General features: G+C 46.8%; 1 protein-coding gene across 10 annotated transcripts in view; it reads right to left on the bottom strand.

Moving 5' to 3' along the window:
• The window catches only part of JARID2 (jumonji and AT-rich interaction domain containing 2), a 243,962-nt gene that overhangs the window by 97,540 nt on the left and 119,834 nt on the right, over positions 1 to 26,588 (bottom strand). For 9 of the 10 annotated variants that reach the window (XM_047796194.1, XM_047796204.1, XM_047796200.1 and 6 more), the window contains one exon: positions 26,256 to 26,391. In XM_047796194.1, the coding sequence (XP_047652150.1) occupies positions 26,256 to 26,391 (136 nt within the window). Of the gene's footprint in view, positions 1 to 26,255; positions 26,392 to 26,588 lie in introns of those variants that run through there. The other variant, XM_047796203.1, reaches the window with a different exon arrangement.

The raw sequence follows: 26,588 nt of genomic DNA, 5'->3' as shown, positions 1-26,588 counted from the left end.
AAGCACCTGCTAACCTGAGCCCAGGCTGCCTCATGGACGCCCCCCTCCACCTCAAAACGTGAGGTGGCTGAGAACAAACAACAGTCGTGAGGCATGATGTCACTGCCACACTCCTGGTCATCGAAGCACAAATGAGCGTAGTTTAATACCTCGGCTTATGGAAAATAATTATCCCTTTCCCTCAGGAGAATGGCCCCTGACAGGCAAGGGCTCCCCTTTGTCTGCTCTCAAATCAGCTATGGAGCTTTCCTACTCCAGCCAAGAAAAAGGAATCCCAAAAGAGCCCCAGCAAACCCTCCCAAGAGCCCCCAAGATTCAAGGGCAACACAAGATTTTGTTTGTTTACAACCTAGAAAGTACACAGATACAGACAGACAGACAGATACAGACAAGACAGATAATCCCCAAGGAGTTCTTCACTCCCTTCTTCCCTGCAAAACCTCCTTGGGCAATCTAAACCTCCGTTTTTGCATGCTCAATTCTTTGAGAAAAGATGTTAGATAAAAACCTGATGCTGTGGTAACAACATGGAAAAGTCGGGCGACTAGGCAGGCAAGGAAAAATAGCTGTCCCATCCTTTTCTCCAGTTCCAGAATCAAATGACTAAATTCAAGAGCAGGAAAAGAGACAGACCAAGCCCTAGGCCTGAAGGCATTTCCTCACCTGGAGGCACAAAGAAACAAACCAGCAGACATGTCACATGTACGCACTAGAAGGGTGACCAAACCCCAAAGGGGTGGGCACCACCAGGAGTCACAAGAGGAGAGAAACACTCCCCATGGAGAGGTTCCAATGACAACAACCAAAAAGCCACAGCAGGAACTGGATACAAAGATCCCTCCATGGGATGGATCTATGATCTCCAGGAAAGACTTCTGCATGGTCCCGGAAGCTACCGAAACTCTGAGGATCTTATCAGTGTGCCTTTAGCACAGCTCCCTTACTTCCTGGGGCAAAGGTTCTTCCTCCTGGTAACTCTCCCCCACCCCCACCCCCTTCTTCATCTTTCACATGATCTTTATAACAATCCAAACAGGTACAGTAATAATGATTACTGAAAGAGAAGCATCCACCTTGCTCTACTCTGCATCCAAGCATCCTAACTCTGCTACCCCAGGCCATAAATCCTCTCAGTCCACGCCCCATCCCAATACCTCATTGATTTTAAGCTGGCAAACCAGTCAACCTAGTTATGACTGCCTATCAGGAGCACGAATCCTTGGAACCCCGTAGGACACGACATGCAACTCAAGTTCCGGTCAGCTAAGTAAAAGGGTTCCAGTGGACAGGTGGCCCAGTACCGAGCAACCCCAGAGGTGGAAAACTGCCTTCCACCTTCAGAAGAAGTGGTTAAAGACAGAGCTGGGCTTAGGCTGGTGTGGAAAACGAGCTGCAGAACAATGGCCACTACAGAGCACGGGGACTGAGAAGTGGACACAGCAGAGGTCAACGCCGGGCATTTTTAGAGAAATTCTTTCAGAAAGAGGAGGAGTAAGACCAGTATGTCCAAAGTCTTCTGTTTAGATAAGCCGACGAGCCAAAAATCTGGCTTTACGAAACATGAAATTTGCGCCTCTCAAAAGGAGATTTCCATACATGCAGACATGTTCTCAGATAGCTAATGACTCTCTCCCTTTACCTAATCACAATGTATGTGTGGGCACACGCAGAGCACACGTGGGGTCGGGCGGGGGGAGGTCTCCTCCGGGCTTTATGCTGTCGTTTCATTTACCCCACAAAAGTAAGTTACCAAAAGAAACCCTCTCTCCAGTATTAACAAATCTCTACAAAGTTAAACAAAGCTGATTTTAATGCAAATCAACAAATCCCACGAAGTTATTAGTTTGTGTACAAACCGCCACAACTGCAAACACTGAGTCTTAGCCAGATAATTCACAGGGACCTGAAGAGCCACATCCGAACCCCCCTCACCTCTCTGGCTGCCTTTATTTGCCCCCCTCAGACTATCAGACAGACCCCAGAGAAGTTCTAAACTGTGTGGTCCACGGCACAACTGGGAGCGACAGAAGTTTCCCACTGCATTCAGTCTCTTACTCACATATAGACAAGCCCACTGCACGCCCACTTCTCGGATCAAAGGATTCCATGGAATATTCAAAGCCCCCCTCCCCCCAAATCGCTGCCAGCAAGCAAGCTCTGAGAGGCCTACTGCCTTTCACAGCCACCTTCTTTCTCGTACTGAAATCTAAGGTAAATAGTCCAGAAAGCAGAATTCCAGGATCATGGCCACAGAATCTGCAAAGATTTGAGGTACTTAAAATTGATGGCTGCTAAAATTCCCCAGTGTTTATTTAGTAACACAAAGATGGATGGATAAACGAAATATGGTGGAACAAACAAGAGCACTCCAAGTTTAAAGCTTTAAGGTCCTACCTAGAATCACTTGGTCTCTGTTTACATGCCTCAGTTTCCTCCTTCTTTCAAGGAAAGGAGGGCAGAGAAAGAAAGTATGAAGGGAAATGAAAACCACGCATGCTGTTCAGAAAGGAAACCAGAGCTATGGTTGAGGATGAACTAATTAACTTTCATCAGGCATCTATTTTTAAATGCTGGGAAATGATCGCATAAATTGGCAATAAAAGAAAGGGACCAGCCATAGCTGGGTGGCGTTCAGTCCCCAAAGAAAGGTCTAAATTCATTCGACCCTGGCTAAACCTGCAGATTTGGCCAAAATGGTCAACAGAGCTCAATGCCTTAAGAACCACATTAATTCTCCCTTGTAAATTTCCACAGTGCCTTTGCAGGAGCCAACATCGCCCCTAGGGAGGATACCAAAGCCGAAAGAATCTTAATATTAGGCAAATCGCAACACTTTTACATACTCATATATATATACAGCACCTTGCCATCCATAATGGATTGAATCAGGACCCCAGCAGGGAGACCCACAAAAGGCCTATTTCTCCAACAAAAGCCACAGCAGCCTGAAACAAATCTAGAGCTATTGGGGTTTTATTTTCTTTATAGGAACAGACCTTCTATCCCAGGTTCCTCAAGATAAGCCACCAAAAACTGGACCTGACAGACCCGTGGAGCAGCCATCCTCAGAGCCGGATCATTGCAGAGAGACAGAGAGGAAGAAGGACAGAGGGAGGGAGGGAGGGCGAGCGCGGCGGCGAGGCAGGCTGCGGAGCACTTGTCAACAAGCCTCCCCCGGACGAGCAGGCGGGCGGGCGGGCGGCAGTGCGGATTCCGGCAGAGCAGATTCCGCGCGGCAATAGGACGGCCGGGCGCAGGGGCCGAGGGGGAGGGGAGGCGCCAGGGAGGGAAGGTTATTTATGTGGCTGGGAGGGAATCTAACACCAGAGAGGAGGGGTCTGGGGCTTTTTTCCTTCCTGATAAATTAGAAGGAGAAAAAAGGGAAAAAGATCGACTAGCTTCCCAGCCGGCCATTTCCTCAACCTGCAATGCAGACAAATCCTGCTTTTAGAATTTCTGGTGTTGGGGCGGGGGGGGGGGGGGGGGGGGGGGGGGGGGGGGAGTTAGGGGGAGGCTCCCAGGATGGGGGCAGTTTAATTGTCCACACTTCTGAATGCCCAGTGTGCCAGCCCGGCCCCCTCCACGCACACCTCCTCACCGGCAGCGGGGTCCGTGGCACATTTTCAATGGCATCCCTTTTTAATATCATAATCTGTGTCATTCAGCACTTGCCTTTTATTTATTTTTATTTGGTTTTTTGGCTGGGAACCCTGGGCAGCCCTCCAGACAGACTGCAGAAATCTCTTTCCACAGCCCCTCCTCCAGCCCGCACACCCTCCCCCGCCCAGTCCTGCTGCGGGGGCTTCATTACTTCTGCCTCGACCGCGAGGGCCAGCGCTGCCCTCCCCGCCCCCAACACATGGACACCCCTCCCCCAGGCACATAAATTCACCTAATCTAATAAAACAGAAGCTGTTTTCCCTCATTGTTTCTTGAGGATCTTTCACAGAACGGGCTCTGTGGCCTGGCAGCTGCCGAGAGGGGTGAAAAAGGCAAGATTCCAGCAGGGTTGGCCAGCTCCCTGGCCTCAGATAGCTGGAGCTTGCATCTCCTCTCCGGGATGTCATAAGCTTTTTGATTTTTAAAGTCAATTCTTTTGAAGCTTTTGAACTCCAGCTGGCAATTATAATGTCCAAAACACATGCTCTGAACACCACCCCACACGCTCCCCTTTCTGCCTTTTCCAAAGGGGAAAAAAGATGGTGGCAACACATGGCCGGCACTGAAGGCTTTCCTCCCAGAGTCATCCAAGGGAACTGGGGCCAGAATGCCCCTGACCCTTACTCTTAGTTTGTTGTTGTTATTTAACTACTGAACGAACAAACCCCTTCTGGGCTTTACGCAGGTGGCATTATTTAGATTTCAAACAAACGCTGAAGGCAGACTAGCTTTTGCAAGGCTGGTGACCACTGTGTCCACTGTGGCCAGCTCCTTTTTCGTCAATGACATGCCTCAGTTTCAAACAAAAAATATCAGGAGGCAGGAGATGGTCTTCCCTAACCTCTACCTGATTTGCCCCTACTTTATAGGTAAGTAAAGGCTTATGCAGGTCTGGTTCTTTTTATTTATTTATTTATTTATTTATTTGGCCTCTCCCTTGGCATTCGAAGTTCCCAGGCCAGGGATGGAATCCGAGCCAGAGCTGCAACCTGTACCACAGCTGCAGCAGCGACGGATCCTTAACCCACTGCACTGAGCTGGGGAGCAAACCTGCGCCTCCACAGAGACAAGCCAGATCATTATTCCACATGCCACAGGGGGAACTCCAGGTCTGCTTCTTAACCAGTATCAAAGTGTTAGTTTCTTGTAAGCTCCCAATAAGCAGAAAGCAAATGGGAACCCTGGGGTCTTTGAGGACAGAGGCAGGCTCACACACCAGAACCTCAAGGCACAACTCCCGATAGAACACAGAGGGTTGGAAAATCCCTCTCCAGCCATTATATGCCTGGTGTGAGCCCAGAGCAGGCCCTCATTCAGTTCTCTCCAGTGCAATACAGTCCGATTATGTTCAACAGCTGTTTGGCACGTATCCCACTGCAGCAGAAGTCACACACAGTCAATTAAAGGACATTTAAGGGATGACTATTTGGCTTTTCCCTCTTCACTCTCCTGAGAATTGCCCTTGGGGCCTTCACTCATCAAAAGCATCCAAAGCAGAGAATTGCAAAGGAGGTATGAGGCAGATATTTGGATGTGTGATGATTCTCCGAGAAAAGGTTATCAGTAAGAAAGTAGCAACCACAAGACAGAAACAACCAGCCAGAAAGGAAGTCTGAGGGTCATGAATGGATACTGATCCACCCTAACGTCCCCACCTCTGACCAATCAGACACAAGAGGTACACAGCCCAGGAGGGAAGGGCTATCTGCTCTTTTCCTATCTCTATTCTCCCAGGCTTCAAGGCTGCTTCCACGTCATAGCAACTACACAAGTAACAAGGTATTTAAATTCAAAAGGATAAGGGCCAGCAGGATGTAGGCTCCAGGCTGCTCCTACATCAGCATCTGACCAAGTACCGCATACTCCCTAAAGCACCAGCTTAGTGGTTTCTGGATGTCTGCTGGGGCCTGGGCTCTGCTGTCTGCTCTTGAAGAGGAATTGGAGAACTACTGCCTGTAAAAGATAGTCGGTTTTGGACTATTTAAATAAAGTGCTGGTTTACCAAAGAGGAAACGTCTCTTCAGCAGCAGATAGACTAATGGCAGCAGAACCCTCTGGGAGACCCAGCTGAAGAACAGCAACCCAACTTTCAATATTTAAATTCTGAAGAGACGGGCAGGTAGAAAGAGAGACCAGCCAGGACTGTTTCTTTGTTCAAGTTAATATGACTGACAGCATCACCAGCGAAGTTTCAACATTCAAAGATCAGAGCATGCCTCAATTCTGAAACGAAGACGAGCCTCCCCGAAGACTAGCAACTCCAGTCTCCCTTTATTTATTTTTTTAATAATAAAAAGATTATCTCCAAATCCAACCACCAAAACATTACTGTGCTTCTCTCCACCTCATTCCATTAAGTTACAGCCCTCCTAAATAGTATATTATTTCACTGTGCTTGATTTGCAAGTTTCACAAAAAGAATAATAAGTCTCAGAAGATTATTCCCCCAACGGAACACTGGGTTTACTAAAATCCATCTATGATTTTGCTTATACTTTGTCCAGTCGTTTTCACTCTTATTTATCATTTTGCATTATACGGATATTCCACAATTAATTGTGATTCTCTTGTTCATCTAAAGTGTTGCTGCCTTGTTGCTATCATGAGCCACGCTGTTACCATCCTTCTGCGTGTTCCCTGGAAAGCATGTGCCAGAGGTTCTCTGGGATACACACCTAGGAGTGGAATTACTAGACATTCTTGGATATGCAAATACTTAAGTTAATGGCCAACTGGTTTCCAAAGCAGGCACCAACTTTGGCTTCTGCATCAACAAAATCACTGAATCTCCAAATGTTTACCATGCTGCACAGTAGGAAAAAAAAAAAATTGTATTGGGCAAATAATTTAAGAAAACAAAATGAAGGCTTTGAGGCAAAAAAAAAAAAAAACACCAAACCTCTTATTACTCAATACTCAGAGTACAAGTCCCTCCAATTGCAACTTCAGAAGAGATCAACATTTCAGAAAGGATGTCCTATCCGAAGAAATGCTCAGCCAGCCAGGTACCTGGCCGCCATCCACTTAATTAGCGCCTCAACACTTGGACATCTGAGGACCTGTTCTGCTCCTGAGAGCTTTAGAATCGAGGACCCACCTACGAACACGGCCATTTCGTTACCTCCAAGCTGGGCCAACTCCAGCATCCCACCAGCTGTACTCAGCATTTTAAAAATACATGACTGGAGCAAACCCCAGTCTTGGAGGTGGATAAAATATGAAAGAGCAATTCATTTACTCGCCTTAATCAAATTTGGATATCTAATAGTACCCCGTGTTGATTAATTAAAGAACCTGCTGCCTCAGAAGCATTAAGGCCTTGTTTTATTCATCTACCCAATCAAGGAAGTTGGTCCATATTGAGGGCTAGGACCCAGCTCACAAAGCAAAGACAAGCCTTAGCAGAGCCAGAGCACATCCTGGAGAACTCCCTACCACCCATAACCTGCTACCTGTTCAGGTTACTTTCTGCACACCAAGGAGGCACCTTCTCCTGAGTTATATGCTATGAATAGCAACTTGCCAAAAATACAAGGCTGGGATGGAGTGTGCCGCCCTGAGTGAGACAAAGGTACATAAGGTTGTAAAGTCTAGGAAGGCTAGGAGATGAAGGATTTTGATGAGAGCACTCGATCAGCCATGGGCTCAAAGTTATTTCTGTGTTACCTGGGCTATAAACTACACAGTACTGGAGTTCCCGTCATGGCTAATGAGTCTGACCAGGAACCATGAGGTTGCAGGTTCAATCCCTGGCCTTGCTCAGTGGATTAAGGATCCGGCGTTGCCATGAGCTGTGGTGCAGGTTGCAGACTCAGCTTGGATCCCACATTGCTGTGGCTGTGGTGTAGGTCAGTGGCTACAGCTCCGATTCAACCTCTAGCCTGGGAACCTCCAATATGCTGCAGGAGCGGCCCAAGAAATGGCAAAAAGACAAAAAAAATAAATAAAAAATAAACTAGACAGTACTGATCATATCACCTAAATTATGACTTTTAGAAAGCCAGTACAAAAAATGATCCACTGTGCTAATATTTGACTTTTGAAAATACTGAAGTATGGGCACTTTACAGCAGCCATCATACTATACTAATAATAAACATTACTTGTTAGAATTATATTTAAATAAAAGTTAAGACACTGGCAATATACCAAGCAGAATTAAGTACACATGGAGTCTGGCTTGGACTCTTTCCAAAAGGGCTTGGGAATTCCTGAAGCACCAACAGTGCTCAACTACATAATGCACGCGGCGGGCCCTACAGCCAATGTGACTTTCAAGGCCACAATGTACAATTATAAAATAAGACCAATAATTACAAGAACACGGAAGGGAGATCTGGGCTGGGTGACTGTATATTAACTGGTGAAACAAACTTGGTTGCTATGGATTTAGTCCCTAATACCAATGAAATGGCACTACAATTAAACCAGGCAATTCCAATTAAGACCCTATCAGAAAAGACAATGCTCCAAGAAATTTTTTCAACTTGAAAAAAGAAAAAACTGGCCTACTTGGTAAACATCTAAGACTTAATGGTTCACAGCACATATACCGTAATTTAGACAAGGCTACCTGGTTCTAATCCTAGTTTTATACCCCATGAACTGTTCGAACTCAAGGAGAATCACCAAAAGCTCTCTGTGCCTCAGTTTCCTCATCTGTTAAATGGGCATAAAGACAACAGACTAAAGACATTTGAGTAATTATAAATGCAAAAGCACCGTGGCACTAAGTGAGTGCTTTATTAAGGGCTACCTATATGCCTTAATAAAACTTTGGTGTAAGGAAATGTAATTTTTTGTTTACTATATACTTTTTAATTATTTGGTTGTAAAATGAAACAATGCACTTTCGCTTTTAATCTTTTTTTTTAATTATTCAGGTAATAGATGTGAAAAGGTAAACAAAGAAATGATGCCAAATTAAAGAAGATTATCAACACTGAGATTCTGAAATGGACTCGCAATGGCATTAAGTAAAATTTAACCAGAATCACAACAGGGTCATCATTTTACCTATGTAAGAGCAATGAGCAATAGAAAACTATGTTTGCAAAGTACTAAAACCAAGAGCAGACTCAGGGCCCAAGTGAAGAGCAGCTGACCATGTTTTCAAATCTAATTCTAACAAAACTTACAGTCTCATACATTGGAAGTATGGTAATAAATTGATAAAAGTATTTCTAGAGAGCAACTTGGCAATGAATGTGAACGATTTTTTAAAGTCTTTAATCCAGCAATTTCACTTCTGGAAAGTAGTACTAAGAAATTAAACCAAGAAACAATTTATGTACAAGGATTTCGACACTGTCTATTATGTTGCTTCTTTTGCTCACTGAAACTCTTATCTTTGTTCATTTTTTTTTTTAAAGAGAAAGACTTCTTCTCTACCAGCTTTCCTGAGCCATGCAATACACAGACTGGCACCAGTGCTTTGGTTTTCACAGCTGGCAATACCCCATGAAAGCGCTGGGGTGGTGGGCTTGGGGGGCATGCACTGCAAACGACACATTCATCATTCCTGGAGCTCTCAAGCCTCAGTGCCTTTGCACATGCTGTTCCCTCTTTTGGAACAACTGCTCCTCTGTTTGCACTGAAAGATCCTGCTCCTCCTTCAGTGACACGCACCACCTGCGTTGCAGGTGCTATACGATTAACACCCGTCGTAAGAGCAAACAGGCTCCTGATCAAGAGAACTTAGTTTTGCTTATCTTAGTAACTCTCAAAAGCTAGCATAAGCATAGAGAAGGTGACTGAGCCTAAATAAATGTGTTGAAAGCATAAGATGTTTCTGAGGCCAACTCAGGGCCCTCAGAAGCCTGCAGAGGGAGTTTCTTTCATGGTGCAGCGGAAACGAATCCAACTAGAATCCATGAGGATGCGGGTTCGATCCCTGGCCTCACTCAGTGGATCGGGGATCGGGCATTGCTTTGAGCTGTGGTATAGGGTGCTGATGTAGCTCAGATCCCGCATTGCTGTGGCTGTGGCATGGGCCAGCAGCGGCAGCTCCAATTCAACCCCTAGCCTGGGAACTTCCCTATGCCTAGGGTGCAGCCCTAAAAAGAAAAAAGGAGGAAAAAAAAAAGAAGCCTGTAGAGTTCTTACTGCCTCAGAGGGCCTCACTGGACAACTCACCAGGCTTTCAAAGATACCCTTGCTCCCACTTTCTTCCTAGAGAGGAAAATCCTTCAAATAATTATCTCTTTGTATTTAAGAGTATTTTGCCAGGCATACCTTATAATACACTGATTTCTTGGCATTCCTTGATCAAAATTAGGAATTCATCAGAAATAATTTTCAAGTTTTCAGGGGAAATAAAATCAGAGCGTTCATAAATTTAACACTTGCTAACCTGCACATTATATGATATTTTACAGATATTTAACCCGTAAATGATTTCAGTTTTTTAAATTTTCTTTTGGAGCTGATACTTTGTTTCTATCTATAAAGTTGTTCTGTGTCTTCCTAGAAGTATTTACCCTTTATACCCTGATAATTTTGATAAACTCATTTTGTTACTAACAATTTTCAATAAAAACTGAAACTAACTATAATTCTACCCTTTTTATAAAGTGAAATTACATCAATCACCTTTAACAATTTTGTGTATATTCTTCATGGTATTTTTCCTTAAAGTCTCTGGTACCACAGTGAAGACTAATGCTAAGTAAGAAATGCTTACACATTTTTTTTTAATATTTCACATGGTTTTTTTAAAAAATCACATTTTCAAACACTAACATGAGGAAAGACAATGAAATTTAAACTATAGAGATTCCAAAGCATAAAACAATTATGTTGGGCTTAAATACACACACACACACACACACATTTATATACATACACATATAGAAAGCACATCAGAGGAAAATAAAACAAACTAGTGGCAAAAATCAGTATTCTCCCCAGTGGCAGTCTTTGTGATTTTCTGAAATTTCCAAATTTACCATAATTAAAATTAATTTCTGTAAAAGTTAAAGGAAATCTCAGAAATGATTTAAATGGTATCACAAGGAAAACAGGTGTGCTGCCATCACAGGTGTATTTCCCAATCACAAAACAAGGTCCTTAAAGAATAAAAGTGGATACGTGAGACACTGCTTATGAGGCACTGACAAAAAACCTGCCTAAGCTACGAGAACAGTAGACCATTTTGAAGCCGATGACACATTTCTGTATTGAAGTCAAGGATAATATGAATATCGTGACATTAATACCACGAGCACAAGTATTCTGAAATTGCCTCAAACACTAAAAGGCACTTAAATCAAACGTCCTTATCCTTTCACTTCGTCAGCAACTGTCTACCTAACAGACCAAGAGCATGCTTCTGAAATTAACCACAACGGCTATCTAAAAAGACTTCCAGGCAACAAGGACGAGAACAACAACAAAAATAGAGCATGAGGAGGATAAGAGAGGAGACTTGAACCGCTCAGCCTGTCTCTGTAACTGCAAGGCCTCATTTGTAACTCAGGTCACCATGTGGCTTTGAAAATTAACTAAAACTAGCCAGAACAACCACGTACCAAGGAATCAGGAGTCACAACTGGCTAGTTAGTGGCTACCCTTTAGAACAACGCAGATGTCACATCTCCATCATCACAGAGAGCTTTCCCGGCCAGTGCTCATCTACAGAATGTTTCTGCATTTTGTCTCAAGACCCAACAGCCAAGCGTGCAGGTGGCAGCAGCTCCTAATCTCTCTGCTGTCCTCAGCCAGGAGCAGGCCACTGCTAATCTCTCTGCTGTCCTCTGCGAGGACCCAGTCCACAGGACACGTCAGACAGACGGCAGGGTGAAAGGAGAGCAGCAGGCGGACCAATCGCCTTCAACACAGCAATGGCTCACGTCTTCAACACAGCAATGGCTCACGGTGCGCTGGTCTAGTTCTTATAGGAGGGGAGAAGGAACAGGGAGGCTGGAAGCATTCAAAAGCCACAAGCTCATTCAGAAAGCTAAGGAATGTAGAAAAACCTTCGGTGCAAAGCCATTACCCCACAGAAATGTTTTGTTTTGTTTAAATCACAAATGGTTTTAGGTGATCCTGATATAGCTGGAGGGTGAACGGTCAGCAAGCACCGAGACTCAGGAACAAGGTGCCACATGAAACTGTTCTGCGTTAGACTCGTCTCTTGCTCCAGGATACAGGCACTGAGAGGTGTAAACCCACAGAGGGCTCTAGGCTCACTGCCTCCTTCCTACATGAGCAGAGAGGCCAGCCCCCTGTACTTCTGGTGCAGGGAGGGTGCGCACACCAGAGCCCCCGTCCTATCTACAGCCTTGCCACGCCCCTCCAGCTTCTGCAAAAGCATCCAAACGTTTCCTAACCCCAGACCACAGGGCATGGAGCAAGCTGGAAGGCCATAAGCCTCCCTTAGACACACCCTGTCATCACTCATCACTAAAACAGAACCAAGTGAGCCAAAGGGGGGTGAGGGTTTTATTTTACTTAAGGAGAAAACCAAGGAAGGGATGACTGCTCATAGAGATACCCAGGGCAGAACTAGAATTCTAAGACCAAGTCAGGGCGTATCATAACAATGTACCAACTTTTTGATGCATCCACTATTGCTTTAAAGGGCTGGAATCCAGGAACTTGGGGTTGATGATTTGACAGATTGCAGGGTGAATGGTTATATAACATAGCCACTATCACTTCTAAAAGGCTGCTGAGGAGTTCCCTGGTGGCTCAGAGGGTTAAGGATCTACTGCTGGGGCTATGGTTACAGCTGTGGCACAGATTCGATCCCCGACCCCAGGAACTTCCACAGGCCATGGATGAGGCCCCACACACACAAAAAAAATTTTAATAAATAAAAAGATAAAAAGCTTCTGAAAATAAAGGCCCTAAGAATTTCCTTTCTTTGACACTGACCTAAAGTTTGGTTGCCATCCTCATGTACTTTCTCCATCCACCCACCTTGGGCCTCGGGCCTCTCCCCTCAAAGCCAGCTGGTACAGACCCATCTTCTTTCATGAACCAAGTGCCAGCTCAGAAACCGGCCTCGAGCGCTCTGTGCGCAGGTGGGGCGCCCCACCCCCACACACCCAACTCTTCCTATTCCTACTGGGCAGGTTTCCCAACAGCACTGAGGGATGACCTGCTGCGAAAAACAAAAGAGGGATCATTTCCTGCTAGCTACCTAGGTCAGGGTTTCTGCTCCCCAAGTCCTAGGGGGAGGTCTAATTACAGGCTGGCGCCCAGACCTCAGGAATGAAGCAAACCAATTTTAATACAGCCCTTTAAGTGTGCTGTTTTATGACACAGCTACAGCTTTTATGAGAAGTGGTCAGATAATGCATATCTAGAACCTCAGTAACAAATGCCCTTTGAATGCTTCCCTTCTGCCAGGTACTAAGGACTTTAAATAAATCATCCCATTAATGCTAAAACTATTGCTTCTGAGAAAGAAATTATTCCTCCACGTAGAGAGCTGGGAAACAGTGAGCTGGAGCCCAAAAGGACGGCCAAGTCAGGTCTGCTAGTTCTCTTCCCCCTTGGTGGGACTGTGAGCCATTCTTTCAGAGATGACAGCATGGTCCTCTCTGCCAATTTCCACGACAGGGGCTGGAGGGCTGTGGCCTCCTGGTCCGAAACTGGCAGGCGGATGAATGCCCCGCAGTTCCCTCCAGGAAGCCTCTAGTTCACGTGTATTCACAGCTCCAGGGCCTCAAGCTAGACCAGGGCCACTGAACCCACCTCGCGTTTCAGAGTCTATCCAGGAAGGCGTAGCTTTGGTTCATACGGATGCCTTTTTTTCTGAGTATGTGTAATACACAGATTGTTCTGAGCTCTCTCTGTCCAACACCTTCCAATGAAACCCCATCAATTCCTCAGACAGAAAGCACCCTTGACTTGGATTTTGCTTCACAATGGGGCAAAGAAAGTCAAGGAGACTGTGTGACAAGTCAGCCAGCAGTGGTGACCAGCATCCTCCCATCCACTACCGAGACTAGCCACTTGATGGCAATCTTAATCTATCCCCTTGGAATTCCTCCATAAAGGAGACCCTAGCAGGAAGGGGCGCCACGAGTGGGCCAGCGGGCACTAAGGACACTGCTAGGGGAGGCATCTTTGCTGGCCGGCATCTGCGGTGACAGGGTTGTGAAGGATGGATAGAGCAGCTAAGCCAAAGGTCTCCCCGGGGTTATTCTCCACGTCACGGACGCCGGCGGGGGCCCGGACAGCAGTGAGTGTATGAGCTCTGCCATCAGACAACCTGGGAAGATGGAAATCTCCCAGGCCCCATGGCACATTCACATCGGGCTTTCCATTAACAGACCGAAGCGCGAGGCAGACAGATGGTAACGAACAGGATAATAAATCAACGGCAGGCTCCTGCTTCTTACCTCGGCACCTTGCCCCCCGAAACCAGAGGGGGGGAAAAAGGCCCAAAATGAAAAAAGGGGACCTTCCTTCAAAGGTGCAACACTTGTTGAATCAAGAAGCCCAGCACTTTCCTTCTTACTGAAATGGTAAAAGAGGAGGAGGGAGGAAAAAGAAAGAAACAAAACAAAACAAAAACGCTATTTTGCATCTTCTGCAGAAAAGGCTCTCCGGAAAGAAAAAAATATACAGAAACGCAGTGTCAGTTGCATTCACTAGACACGTCTATTTTCAGTGGCAGGAAGATTAACCTCGAAATGTGGGAAGAAGAGGGAAGGAAACGGGCTGGTGTCTGGAAGCAGCCGGCTGGCTCGGCTCGGATGACGACGTGTTTCCCCACACAGCTCGACCTGGCCCTGCGCGGTGGCTCCGTAACGCTTGGCTTGTGGATTTATAAGGAGGGTTCAGACGGGGAGTGGAGCTTGTGCCAATATTTTCCTCGGAGGGATTCAGAAAGTGCCAGCTGAGAGGCTTCCAGCTCACCCTTTACAACTGTAACACTTTCCAACCAAGTCGACTGGAAAGGCCCTTTTCAAGGAGCACCAGTTGTCTGAAGTCAGGTCAAGGACCGAGTGAGGCAGGGTAAAGGCTGGGGTACGGGCTAGGCAACTTCCAGCGCAGCCACGATGGAATTCCTGCATGCCATAATGGAATCTTCTGGAACATTTCCACCGGCATGTCAGCACTGCGCTGATCGTGTCTGAAGAGGATTCGTCAACCCTCCAATAGGTGGGGTGCAACTTTCCAAGTGGGGATTCAGTGAGTCAGGAAGGGGCGGGAAGGAGAGCGGCAAAAACAATGGAGTGAACATCTCCCGCTGGAGACCCTGAGCTGCCTTCATGCAGCAGAAGGCAGAAGGCAGAGCCCTGGCAAACTGGAACAAGTGCCACCTCAGACAGCACCAGAAGCTGCCTGCGAGGCTGGGCCCAGATGGCCTCCCCTGCCATCAAGATCAGGTGCCAAGCACAACCAGGATGCCCACCTCCCTGCCAAAGGGAAGCACAGCCCTGGTTAAGAAATAATGCAGAAGACAAGGGCAGGGCAGGGGAGGGCACCGGGAAGGGGCCCAATCCAGGAGCGCTGGTGGCAGGGCAGGGAAGGACAGGACTGGGCCCTCCTTGGAGCCACACAGGGACAGCCTGGCTGATGGCTGGGCTGACACTGGCCGCTATTCTCCTTGAGAAACAAGGCTGAGGTTATAAAACAGCTCATGTTTCGTTCACTGTCCCCAAACCTCCTGGAATGAGAGACCTGTCTTCTTTTATAGTCTTTCAGAAAGAAATTATAAGGAAGCTAAATCTGGGCCTCTGCAGAAAGACCCTAAAGACTATGGAGGAGGCAAGAAGGATAGATGAGATTTGGCAGCAAGCGAGATAAAGTAAGGAATTGTAAATTAAGGGATTTGTAGACCGTAGGGTAATTTCCCCAAAGCATATCCAGTTATCACTCTTCTGGCTTTAAATACATACCGTACAGGACTCTAGGCATTTAATGTGGCTCAAGTAATAACAGGTTATTTCCAAAAGCTAAGTTAAAAGGTTCTCTAAATTTGGGGAGAACGGGATCTAAGAAAGTCACCAGCAAAGCAAAACTGCACTAGTCCATTGTGGTAAATCTGATGGTGATTATAAGCTCCATGAAACGCACGTATTGCAGGCTTCAAATCACGAACTGGGTAAAATTTAGAAAACACAAGAGCCTGTGCTCCAAGGAGAAGGAGGCAGGTGGTGTTATCCTTTACAGGAATGAACCCAGAGAAGTTCCACGCATGAGCAAGTTACCTCTGGCTGCGCCAGTGGAGGATTTTCGATATTCAGAAAGCACTGCCCTATAAATTACATTTACAGCATAATATTTAGGCAAATAAGATGAACTGATGTATAACAAATAGGATTCTCTCAACTTCAAATAATCACACCATTTTTCCAAACTCAAGGGAAAATCGTCCTTCCCAGGCCATGTCATTTGCCCATGACCCCCACCCCCCCGCCCCCACCAAGTCCTGGGGCTTGGAAACCCCCTCTCTTGAGCGCCCAGCCTTGGAGAGCAGCTCCCTTTTCCAAGACTGAGGGTTTTTTTTTTTTTTTTTATCTTCTTAGGGTCACATTGGCCCAGCCTTGGAGAGCAGCTCCCTATGCCTATGAATCAGCGGTCGACCCCACTGAAGCAAGGGACTTGGCTTCATCCAAATGGTCTCACGAAAGCAGCCACTGTCCGAGTTTAATCCTACCCAATTGAGAGGAACAATATCTTCCTTAAGGTCAAAACAGCTCTTACAGGGTTTGCTGACTTATCAGGAAATTGTTATAGTCCCACCAAACATGGAAATTAATCTAAAATTCAAAACTAAGCGTTGTGACCATCTCAAACCCTGAGTCCTGGACTGTTCCGGACTGCATGTGACTGACATACCCCAGGGTCCATTCCTAACCCTGAGTGTGACAGTATGTGAAGAGAGAGCTGGTAAAGGGGGGGGCAGAGGTTAAATGAGGTCATGGGGCGGGGCCCTAACCTAAGGGCAGGTGTCCTTAGGAGGAGTCAGAGACACCAACGCACTCCCTCTCTCCATCATGTGAGGGGTGCAGCCAGGAAGCGAGGCCTCTCGGAGAAGTGAGGTGGCCAGCACCCTGGGTCCTGGGCTTCCAGCCTCCAGAACTGTGAGAAACAGAGCTCTGCTGTTTAAACCACCCAGTCTAGGCTGTTTTTCTTATGGCAGCACAAGCTGATTGATACACAGAATTACATCTCAGTCACAAGAAAATGAACAAATTAGCAATCTCATCATGCTGCTGACATACATTTTTGCACCCTCAAGGCCATCAGGCAGATCACAGGGTCCCCACAAGACTCAATCTACCTGAACACAGACACTCCTTCAGCTTGCCTCTGGGGAAAAGCCAAGTCTCAAACCCCAGCTCCAGAATATCTTGAATTGTAACATCGAGGCTGAGTATTCTTAAAACTCAGGTGAAGAACAGTACTTTCACAAAGGAGGTGAGGCAGGCAGCCCACACGAGAAAGTGACACGGAACAGGATGAGAAGCAACTGTTTAAAAGTCCACTCGTTCTGGACTTGCGCAACCACTCAGGATGCAACCCGTGCTGCTCGGATGGGACAAAGACTCCGGCCCCATGAGTGCCACCACAAGACGGTGGATATCCTCAGGAGCGCACCCAGCGGTAGGGCCTTCATTCTAACACGCTTGCGGTCGCCGAGAGTTGCTTCCTGGACACACATGCACTTCTGCCTCTGAGGCAATTTCAAGTCTCAACAGACACTCGCAGGTATCTGATACATTCTGGGGAAGGATCTTAAAACTGATATAAAAATCACAAAAGCTTCGAAAAACAAAGACAGCTCAGAGTTCTCATGGCACAGCGGAAACAAACTCAACTAGTATCCAAGAGGACAAAGGTTCGATCCCTGGCCTCACTCAGTGGGTCAGGGATCCAGCATTGCTGCAGCATAGGCCAGCAGCTGTAGCTCTGATTCGAACCCTAGCCTGCGAACTTCCATATGCCACAGGCGAGGCAGGAAGGAAGGAAGAGACAGAGAGACAGAAGAAAAAAAGCTAAATAAATCAATTAAAAAATACAATACAGTAAAAACAGAGACTGCCATGTTGACACACACTTTAAAGAAGTCCAATGAACTAGAATGGGCAGGCGGAAACTTTCCTGAGGTGATGGAGAAGTCCTCTATCCACACTGCAGCCTTGGCCCCACCGGTAAACGCATCTGGCAACCCACTGATTGCAGAGTGTGAAGTTTTCCTCAGTTTGCTTTTTTTTTTTTAAGTAGGAGCAAGACAGAGGGTCATGAATCCTGGGCTCAGACCCTGATGTGACCACTTCTTAGCTCATCACCCTTATACAACGTGCTTCACATCTGAGACCCACTCATCAAATCCACAAAATTCTAACAGTAATGGTGTAATTCTCATAAGCAGTAACTTATTTTCTTAAAAGCTCAACTTTAGGAGTTCCCGTCGCTGGCGCAGTGGTTAACGAATCCGACTAGGAACCATGAGGTTGCGGGTTCAGTCCCTGCCCTTGCTCAGTGGGTTAACGATCTGGCGTTGCAGTGAACTGTGGTGTAGGTTGCAGACGCGGCTCGGATCCCGCGTTGCTGTGGCTCTGGCGTAGGCCGGTGGCTACAGCTCCGATTCAACCCCTAGCCTGGGAACCTCCATATGCCGCGGGAGCGGCCCAAGAAATAGCAACAACAACAACAACAACAACAACAACAAAAGCTCAACTTTAAACTACCAAAGAATGTTCATGACAGTAAGACTTCTAAAGACATCGCAACTATGACTAAAATGCGTGCTTCTGGTGACAGGGAAAGAGCATGGGCTGTGATGCCGGGTGAGGGTGCTGGGGGTCAAGGTGTATGAAAGTAAAATGCAATCTGGAGTGAGAAATGGTACAACCCCTTGAAAAAAGAAGGGCCAGGGGCAGAGGGGTGCTGGGTGTGGGCGCAGGGCCACGCCTGTATGCGGGGAGCACACACCCACAGCGGCCGGGAGTTGTGCACACAGTGGTGGGCAACACCGATAAAGCTTCTCCCTCCTGGAGGGAGCTTCTCATGAACAGTAATAGTGAACAATGTCAGGCAGTGACAGAGCCTATGCAGAAAAATATTAAAAGGTAAGAAGCTAAAGGTAACACAGGCAAAGGCGCAATTTTGCTGAAGGTACAAATCTGAGGAAAGATGGGCACCTTTGAACAGGTCACTAACATACGGAGAGGGATCAAGTCATACAAGATACCTAAAGGGAGAGTGTTCTAGCCAGAAGGAAGCATCAGCAAATGCAAAACTTCCGGGGCAAGAGTATACGACTATTCAGTGCTTCTGGAACAGTGGGTAAGACCAAGGAGAGCGGGAGACAGGCAGATGAGACCAGAGAGAAGCTGGGGGACCACATAGGTGTCCAGAGTAAGCATGTGTAGGTTTCCTGCTGAGAGCAAGGGGGAAAGCCCGTGCTGATTGATCTGCATCTACGAAGGACTGTTCTGGCTGCTGCCTCAGAGACAAAAAGGCCGAAATTGAGAGAGCTTTATTTAGGAGTCTCAGTCCAAGAGAGAGGTTGGGGGCCAGAGGTGATGGCACAACATCAGTTTTAGAAGATACTGTGAGTTTAGAATAAACAGGTTTTACAAAATCTGGGGGAAAAAAAAACCAGGTAGTTCCAAGGTTTTGACCAAAGAAGAATGTAAGGTTTTGACTAGAAGAATGTAACGGGCACTTCTTGAATATGGGCGGGGCAGGAATGGATGAGAGAGGGGGCAGGTGCAGCACTGGTTTGGGACACCTCAAGGTCACTGCAGAAGGCAAGCAGAGTTCAGGAGAGAAGCAGCATGCCGCACGCTGCCGAAGGGGCTGCTACAGCCATGCTGACGGATAAATGGATTTAGCCATCAAGGTCATTATTAGCCTTGGTAAGTGGCCTGACTCTAGGGGTTCCAAAGAAAATGAGAGGGGAGAGGATATTAACATGAACATAAGTAATAGAGGAGACAGGCTGTTTAGAAATTTTCTTTCAAGGAATTCTGCTGTAAGTAAAAGAGACGAACAGCAAGAGGGAGACAGATTAACAGAGGGTTTATTTTACGGGAGAAACTACAACATGTTTTGTTTACTGATGGGAATAATCTAGTAAAGAAGTAAATAACGACAAAAAGCAGGGATACTTTCCAGAGTGGTGTCCTTGCAGAAATGAGAAGGGATCTGGGGGCACAAGGCAGGCACGGACAGAGCCTGAAAAAACATCCCAGACCGAAGCTTGTTTCCATCCTCTCGCCTTCCACGTCCCGCAGAGCTGGGCTGCTCTAACCCCGGGACAGGTGGGAAACACAGCAGGATGGTCTCAGGCTTGGACACCCATCACACGCATGGCCCCCCTCCCTCTCAGGTGACACCACCTGTGCCATGTGCCCCTATGACGAGAAGGATGATGGCGCTATTAGGGACAGAGCACGGAGGCAGCTGGAGGGGCAGTGGGCATGGGCGACGGGAGCAGAACACAGTAACCTCCACGGAGCCCTCGCACGCATCCCCCGGAAAGCCTGGGGTTTCGCAGCCATTTAAACTGGATTTCTGGTTCCAATCAGTCTGCAGCATGATCCACTTCTTCCGGTTAAAGCTCATCAAGGTTCAAAATTCCTCATGTGTAACACGATGAGTCAGACCTACATACCTCCAGAAGTCCCCTCCTGCTCTAGCACCACTAAGGCTGCCACCAAGAGGCTGCAGGCGGCCTTGCCACCCTCTTGCTGCCAGAGCAGTACCAGCATGCTGGCCACTGAAACCTACCATCTGCCCCAGTGGCCTGTGACTTCGGGCAAATACCCACTGCTGGACCTCACCGCTGCTCCCACACCACCCCAGCCCCACCCTCAGTCCTCACTCAGCAAGTCCCACAGCCCGCAAGGCCCAGCAGAAGGCCAACTTTGTTTTGGCTGTTCCCTCGGCCTGCGGAAATTTCAGGGCCAGGGATCCAACCTGTGCCCACAGCAGTGACAACGTTGAATCCTTAACCCACTGTGCCACCAAGGAACTCTGGAATGCAACTTCCTTAATGAAGCTTTTTCTGGAAGCACAACACTGGGTCTTTCACGTCGCCTGCCTCTCTGCCAGCCTCCCCACACCAAACCCAACCGTCACACACCCCTCTTTTTTTTATGAAGCCTTTTGTTGTATCTTGCTGTGCTTCCCTGATAGCAAGTCACACGTATCTTTCTCTTGATAGAAAGCACCTCACAATCATGACGGCTTTACCCTTAGAACTCAATGCATTTTTTTTTACTTTCTTATACAAATAACGCATCATTCAATGACATCTTAGATGGGATGAAATAAGCTATCCTGACTCTCCAAAATAAGCAACTTCAGTTCGGTTTTTATTACTCACAAATACCTCCTACATACTAAGAACTCCATCCAGCATTGATGAGATAAGAGCTCTGTCTAGAAATGCCCCATTGGCATTACCCAGGGTCGTGGACAGACTAACAACAGAACAGCTCCAGAGAGAAAGAAATCAAGGCTTAACTCTATGATCTTCCAGGATAGACGCAGCTCCCTTTTTAAACAAAGAATACATCTGTTCTGCAAATGTGTACTAGTCCTCACTGCACACAGCTTTCCTTCCCACGGAGTCTGGTCCACACGTCGACAGGGGACACAGGCAAGAAATGTCTCAGACCCCAGAGCATTGTTAGAGAAAGCCGAACTTACTGCCCAACCCGTGGCAGCTGCCAGGGGAGCAGCCAGACTGGTGCCCCGTGCAGCTTACAGAGATGCCAGCACTTACACAGCAGCAGCTCAATCTGGGGAAAGCGGAGGATAAGCCATTTCTTCAGGGAAAAAAAATTGTCCTTCCTGTCGAAATAGGGACCACCCTCAGGACAGCTGGACCTGAGAGATCCAGCCGAGGGAAGGCAACCTCACAATCACAGCATCCCTTTCAAATATGGTTTCAAATAGTAAACTTCCATTCCTCAGACCAAGGAGCCCAAGACTTGCCTTCTGACACAAAAAGCATTTGTAAATGTCATCTTGTTCAACAAAATATTAGCAAAATGAATCCAACATACATAAAATGGTCAGACACCATGATAAAGTGGGATTTATTCCAGAGACTCAAGAATGGTTCAATATTCACCAATCAATGTAATAAACCACAGTAACGAAAATCACATGATTATCGCAATAGATGCAGAAAAAGCATTTCACACAATTCAATATCCATTCATGATTTTAAAAAAACCCTCTCATCAGGAGTTCCCGTTTCGGCGCAGTGGTTAACGAATCCGACTAGGAACCATGAGGTTGTGGGTTCGATCCCTGGCCTTGCTCAGTGGGTTAAGGATCCGGCGTTGCGCCGTGAGCTGTGGCGTAGGTCGCAGACATGGCTTGGATCCCAAGTTGCTATGGCCCTGGCCTAGGCTGGCAACTACAGCTCCGATTAGACCCCTAGCCTGGGAACTTCCATATGCCGTGGGAGTGGCCCTAGAAAAGACCAAATAAAAAAAAAAAATTAAAAAAAAAAAAGCATGCCTATGATTTCACAGTTTTGGAATCCTATCTTTATAGATAGATGGTTCCAAAATTACTTCTGTTTTTCAAAGTGGTGGTTACAAGCAGGCGAACTCTGTGCAGGAAGCCAGGTTTAAATCCTGACTCTGCCCCATAATAACCGTGTGATCAAATTCCTAATCCTCCCAGTGTCGTCGCCTATAAAACGCTTAGTTTTTAAGATTAAATGAGTGAAATCTGGGAGAAGTACTACAACAGTAAATGGTAAAAGTAAGCACTTGATATAGGTTCCAGCTATCACAACTCCTGTTTTAAGATGCTTCAAAAAAGGGATCTAGCTTCCCTTAAATCCAGAGGGTTTGCTGGATCTTAGATGAAATTTATAGGAAGCAAATGAAATTCAAATACAGCTAGCTAATAGCTCCCCTCTCTTACTGTGTAATTATGTGTACTCATTATTTGTGTAGCATGTTATTATTTAAATGTCCCTAATTTCAGCCCCAGCGGGCCAAGGGCCCTCAAAGAGTGGCCTCAGCCCTTGGCCTCTGCCAACCCTTTCTGAAGCTTTTGTCAATTTATTACTGTGCGAAAAGTGGCATAATCTACAGCGGGAAGTAGACAGAAGGCTCTCATTCAGCAGAAATCTCAGTGCCGCCCCCCCTGAAGCCTGGCTACCCCCAACAAGCTATGACGGTGGCTCCAATTCCTACACAGACAATCCACAAGGCTGCTCCAGACTCACCATCGCTACCTCTAGCAGGACCAAAACAAAACAAAACAAAAAAGCGTGCCCTGTCACCTTAGAACCACAAAAGCAAGACCGATGGCAAACATGGGTTCTAGGACATAAAATATGAGGTCTGTCTACTATCTTATGTCTGCTTGGGTTATTACTGCGCCATCAGACCTGCGCAAACAAGGCGGCCAGACTCCACCACTCAGGGCCAAGCTGCCAGTGTGTGAACCCTGATAACAGACACCAGACCCCTGACCCCTGACCCGCCTCACACCAGAGGCGAGGGAGGGCAAGGGGCTGCTGTGCACATCCCAGCAAGCCAGTGATTTAGCAGAAGTGATGTCAATTCATTTCCCAATTAGATCAAAATGCTATTAAGCCCATTCTATTGTCAACTCCAAATATCATCTTAAAATTGAATTTTCCCAGGAAACTCTGGAAAGACCAATAACCCAGAAACATCTTTGCTTAAATACAAGGGGAATCAACAAAACATCTTGTTTTCAATACTACCTCCATTCCAGGTTCTAAAGTAAGTACTAGATTCAAAGGCCTATGACTTGACCTGTAGTTCCCATGCTGCTGCTGCATAGTAACTGTGTGACACAGCAAAGTCACAAACACAGAGACCACTTACCAAGCCCCCACACACCACACGTCTCAGAGGTACCTCACTACCAGTGATCCCCAAACCAGCAAGCAGGGAAAGGGTGCACAGGGGCAGAAGCCCCACAAGCACCACTTGAGCTGGGGTACAGGCACTTGTGCTCACTCTGTCCCAGGTTCCCAGCACACCTCCCAGCCAGGGCTCAGTACTGGACAGTTTCAAACTCTTAACACCAGAGAACTTTCTGTCGCAATTAAAACTAGGCCAATGGAATTACTTCAACTTTTGAAAGGGAACCTTGAGGGAGTGGGGAACAAAAAACAAAAATAAAACCAAAAGGAAAAAAAAGCATGATTGTTAATAGCACTCCTCCCCAAGGTTAACCTTCACGTGACCACAATGAAGAACCCCAAACAGTGTGCTGTCGGGAACAGCTTAGGACAAGGCTTCTATCACGCAGCAGTTGAATGAAGATTTATGATTAAGCATCCAGGCCAACACCAGTGACGTGTACACACACTCAGAGAGAACTCTGCCTGCAAGCCTCATGCTCCCCAAGAGTCCTGGAGGCCGCTGCTATTTCAGCTTTCATTGGATCACACTCCCCCGAAGAGACATCCCCCCCCCCCAAAAAAGAAGATTCTGGGACCTAGAGAAGGATTTATTGTCATGGTAACGAGTCTGGTCTCCATGCTTTCCAGTAGCCCCAAACCAGAAAGCACACTTTGCTGAACATGCTACCTGCCTTTAAGAAAATTATTCTTAAAACACCCCTAAATTCTAAAACAAGGAGACCTGTTGACTTAAAATTGCTACAAAAACCCAATACACGGAATAACAAAAAGGTGGCCTTGGAATATGGCCTGTACAAACACCAGAGTGATCCTGAAAAGGGCATGTTCACAACAACTTCACAACCAAAAGAGAAGCCTTGATGTCTCAGTATTTAAAAGAAAAATCAGTCTTTACCAGGACGAAAAGGCAAAACTACCACCACTAATGACAAAAACTATTGCTTCTTCATGAAGGTGGTAAAAAGAATTATTTCGAGTCTTTGATATCTCCATAGAGATATCGCTGCCAATTTTTCTTAGAATTCCTTCCTCCGTACAGTCAAGCCCTGACTATGCCAATGAAAACGAGACCTACCACCTTTGGCCAACCAGCTGGCAGCACTAGTTGCTTCCTGAATGACTTCTTTTAGTTTCTGCTTCTTTCTTTTTTTACCCAAATTCTACTTTTACTCAATCCTGGACACCTGGCCACATTCTTGGCCTAAATTGGGTGGTGTTTTAGTTGTTAAAAGATTCCTAAAGCACTAAGGCATCACCACCCCTGAGCAGCAGGAGGGCAGTGAAATCCACACCACAGCAGCCATGGCTCTACTGTAACCTCAGGAGCCAATGATGTTCTCCCTCCTGCTCCCTCCTGCACCCTGCTGCCCTCAAAACCTTAAAGCAAAACACAAATCACCGTCACACAACGCCACCAAGAAGGATCATGTCAAATGCTCTAAAAGACATGGGAGGGGCTTAGCATTTCCCCTGCCACAGACTGCCGAGGAATGGGTGGTCCCAACCCTACAGGAGACCCATAACATAAAGGGGTCTAAACTGCTCAACTAGGGCCACAGACTCCTCAACTTATCTCCCCTTGCATGGGTGAAAGTTTCCCAAAGGACCTTTCCCATATACACTGGCTTAGAATTCAGGGTCATCTCGTTTCTTCAAGTCCCACGAAACTAGAAGAGAGTGACAGAATCTGGACAGGTAGCAGGGCAGATTCCAGTGGAGTTCAGGAGATCATCTCAGAAAACCCTTATGGAAACAGGGCTAAAACAGGTCCTATCTGGAAGCCCTGGTTTTGACAAGAGGCTCCTAGACATCTCACCTTACAACCAAGTAGGATGAACACCCCAAGTCACCCTGTCACCTGCACCCGGCAAGCTGCCAGGTCCCCCATGTGATGACTCTATCGCCCACGTGACTATAGCAAAGACTCAAAAAGAAGACCCAAACCTCCTCTGCCTCATCTCCTTGCTCCAAACAAGTACAAACTAGAACACGGGCGATTCATTCACGTTTATCTAAGATTCTAAGAGACTAAAGGGAGGCTGTGGAATGTTACCACCGCCACAACCCCTGAAATAAATACAGATGGGGACCAAATGCTTGCTCTGAAAAGGCTGATTTCACCCTTTCTGATGATGATTCATCCAGAGTCACATTAAGCCTGCTAAAAAGAGACACCAGAATAAACTCAGCCGGCACCAAGTTTCCTTCCAGGCTTCAAGAATCCACTTAATGAGCAAACAGGATGAGATCCATTTCTGGATGCCCAGGGATTCTATGCCACTGTCCACAGGCAGCCACCTGCCCAGCCTGAGCTGCAGGAAGGAAGCTGCTGAGCCAGAGAGAGAGCAGGAAGGGCAGCAGGCACGGATTTAGGCTACTTCCTAAATAAACAGAGGATAAGAACCTAAGTTGCCACATTTCAGCAAGAACATCAAAGGTTTCTGTCCTACTTGAGCAGACAGACAAATATCCACAGAAAAACCAATGAGTCAAGCTCCACACTCAACTGAGGAACTAGCAGAAACCAGACCGCAGCCATGGTCTTGTCTATCTAACTCAGGCACCTTCTCACTTATATCGTGCAGCATGTAAAAGAACATAAAAATGAATCTATAAACCCAACACGATGTCCAGAATAACTGCCATTAGGGACCTCGTCCAAGGAGCATGAGCCGCCCCAAGCACGTCCATTTCAGAAGCAAGGCCAGGCCCAAAGACGCCATCCAATCCAACAGAATGGGCAACTCACCGTTCACCGTTTTCAGGCTCCCGGGAATGCCTTCACCGTGCTGCCTCTTCTGGGCGTTCTTGAACTCCTTCAGAGACAAATACAGGACTTTCCGTACCACCCTTTCTTCTGACCATGGAATCCCATCACTGTCATCCTGGAGAAACGGAAGGAAGAATGAGGAGACGGGGAGTTACTTAAAAGCAAGCAAGCAAGCAAGCAAGTGTTCGAAGTCTCAATCAACTTTAGAAAGGAAAAAAAAACATCCCCAACAGGTACTGTGTGCGCGAGACCCAGCTCCAGAGATCGAGACCCAGCTCCAGAGATCGGGACTGAATCCTACGATGCAGGGGT

This window comes from Phacochoerus africanus, chromosome 9, assembly GCF_016906955.1.
Source record: "Phacochoerus africanus isolate WHEZ1 chromosome 9, ROS_Pafr_v1, whole genome shotgun sequence".
Taxonomy (NCBI): domain Eukaryota; kingdom Metazoa; phylum Chordata; class Mammalia; order Artiodactyla; family Suidae; genus Phacochoerus; species Phacochoerus africanus.
The sequence above is the reverse complement of the archived record's forward strand: the minus strand, read 5'-3'. Positions and strand labels throughout refer to the sequence as shown.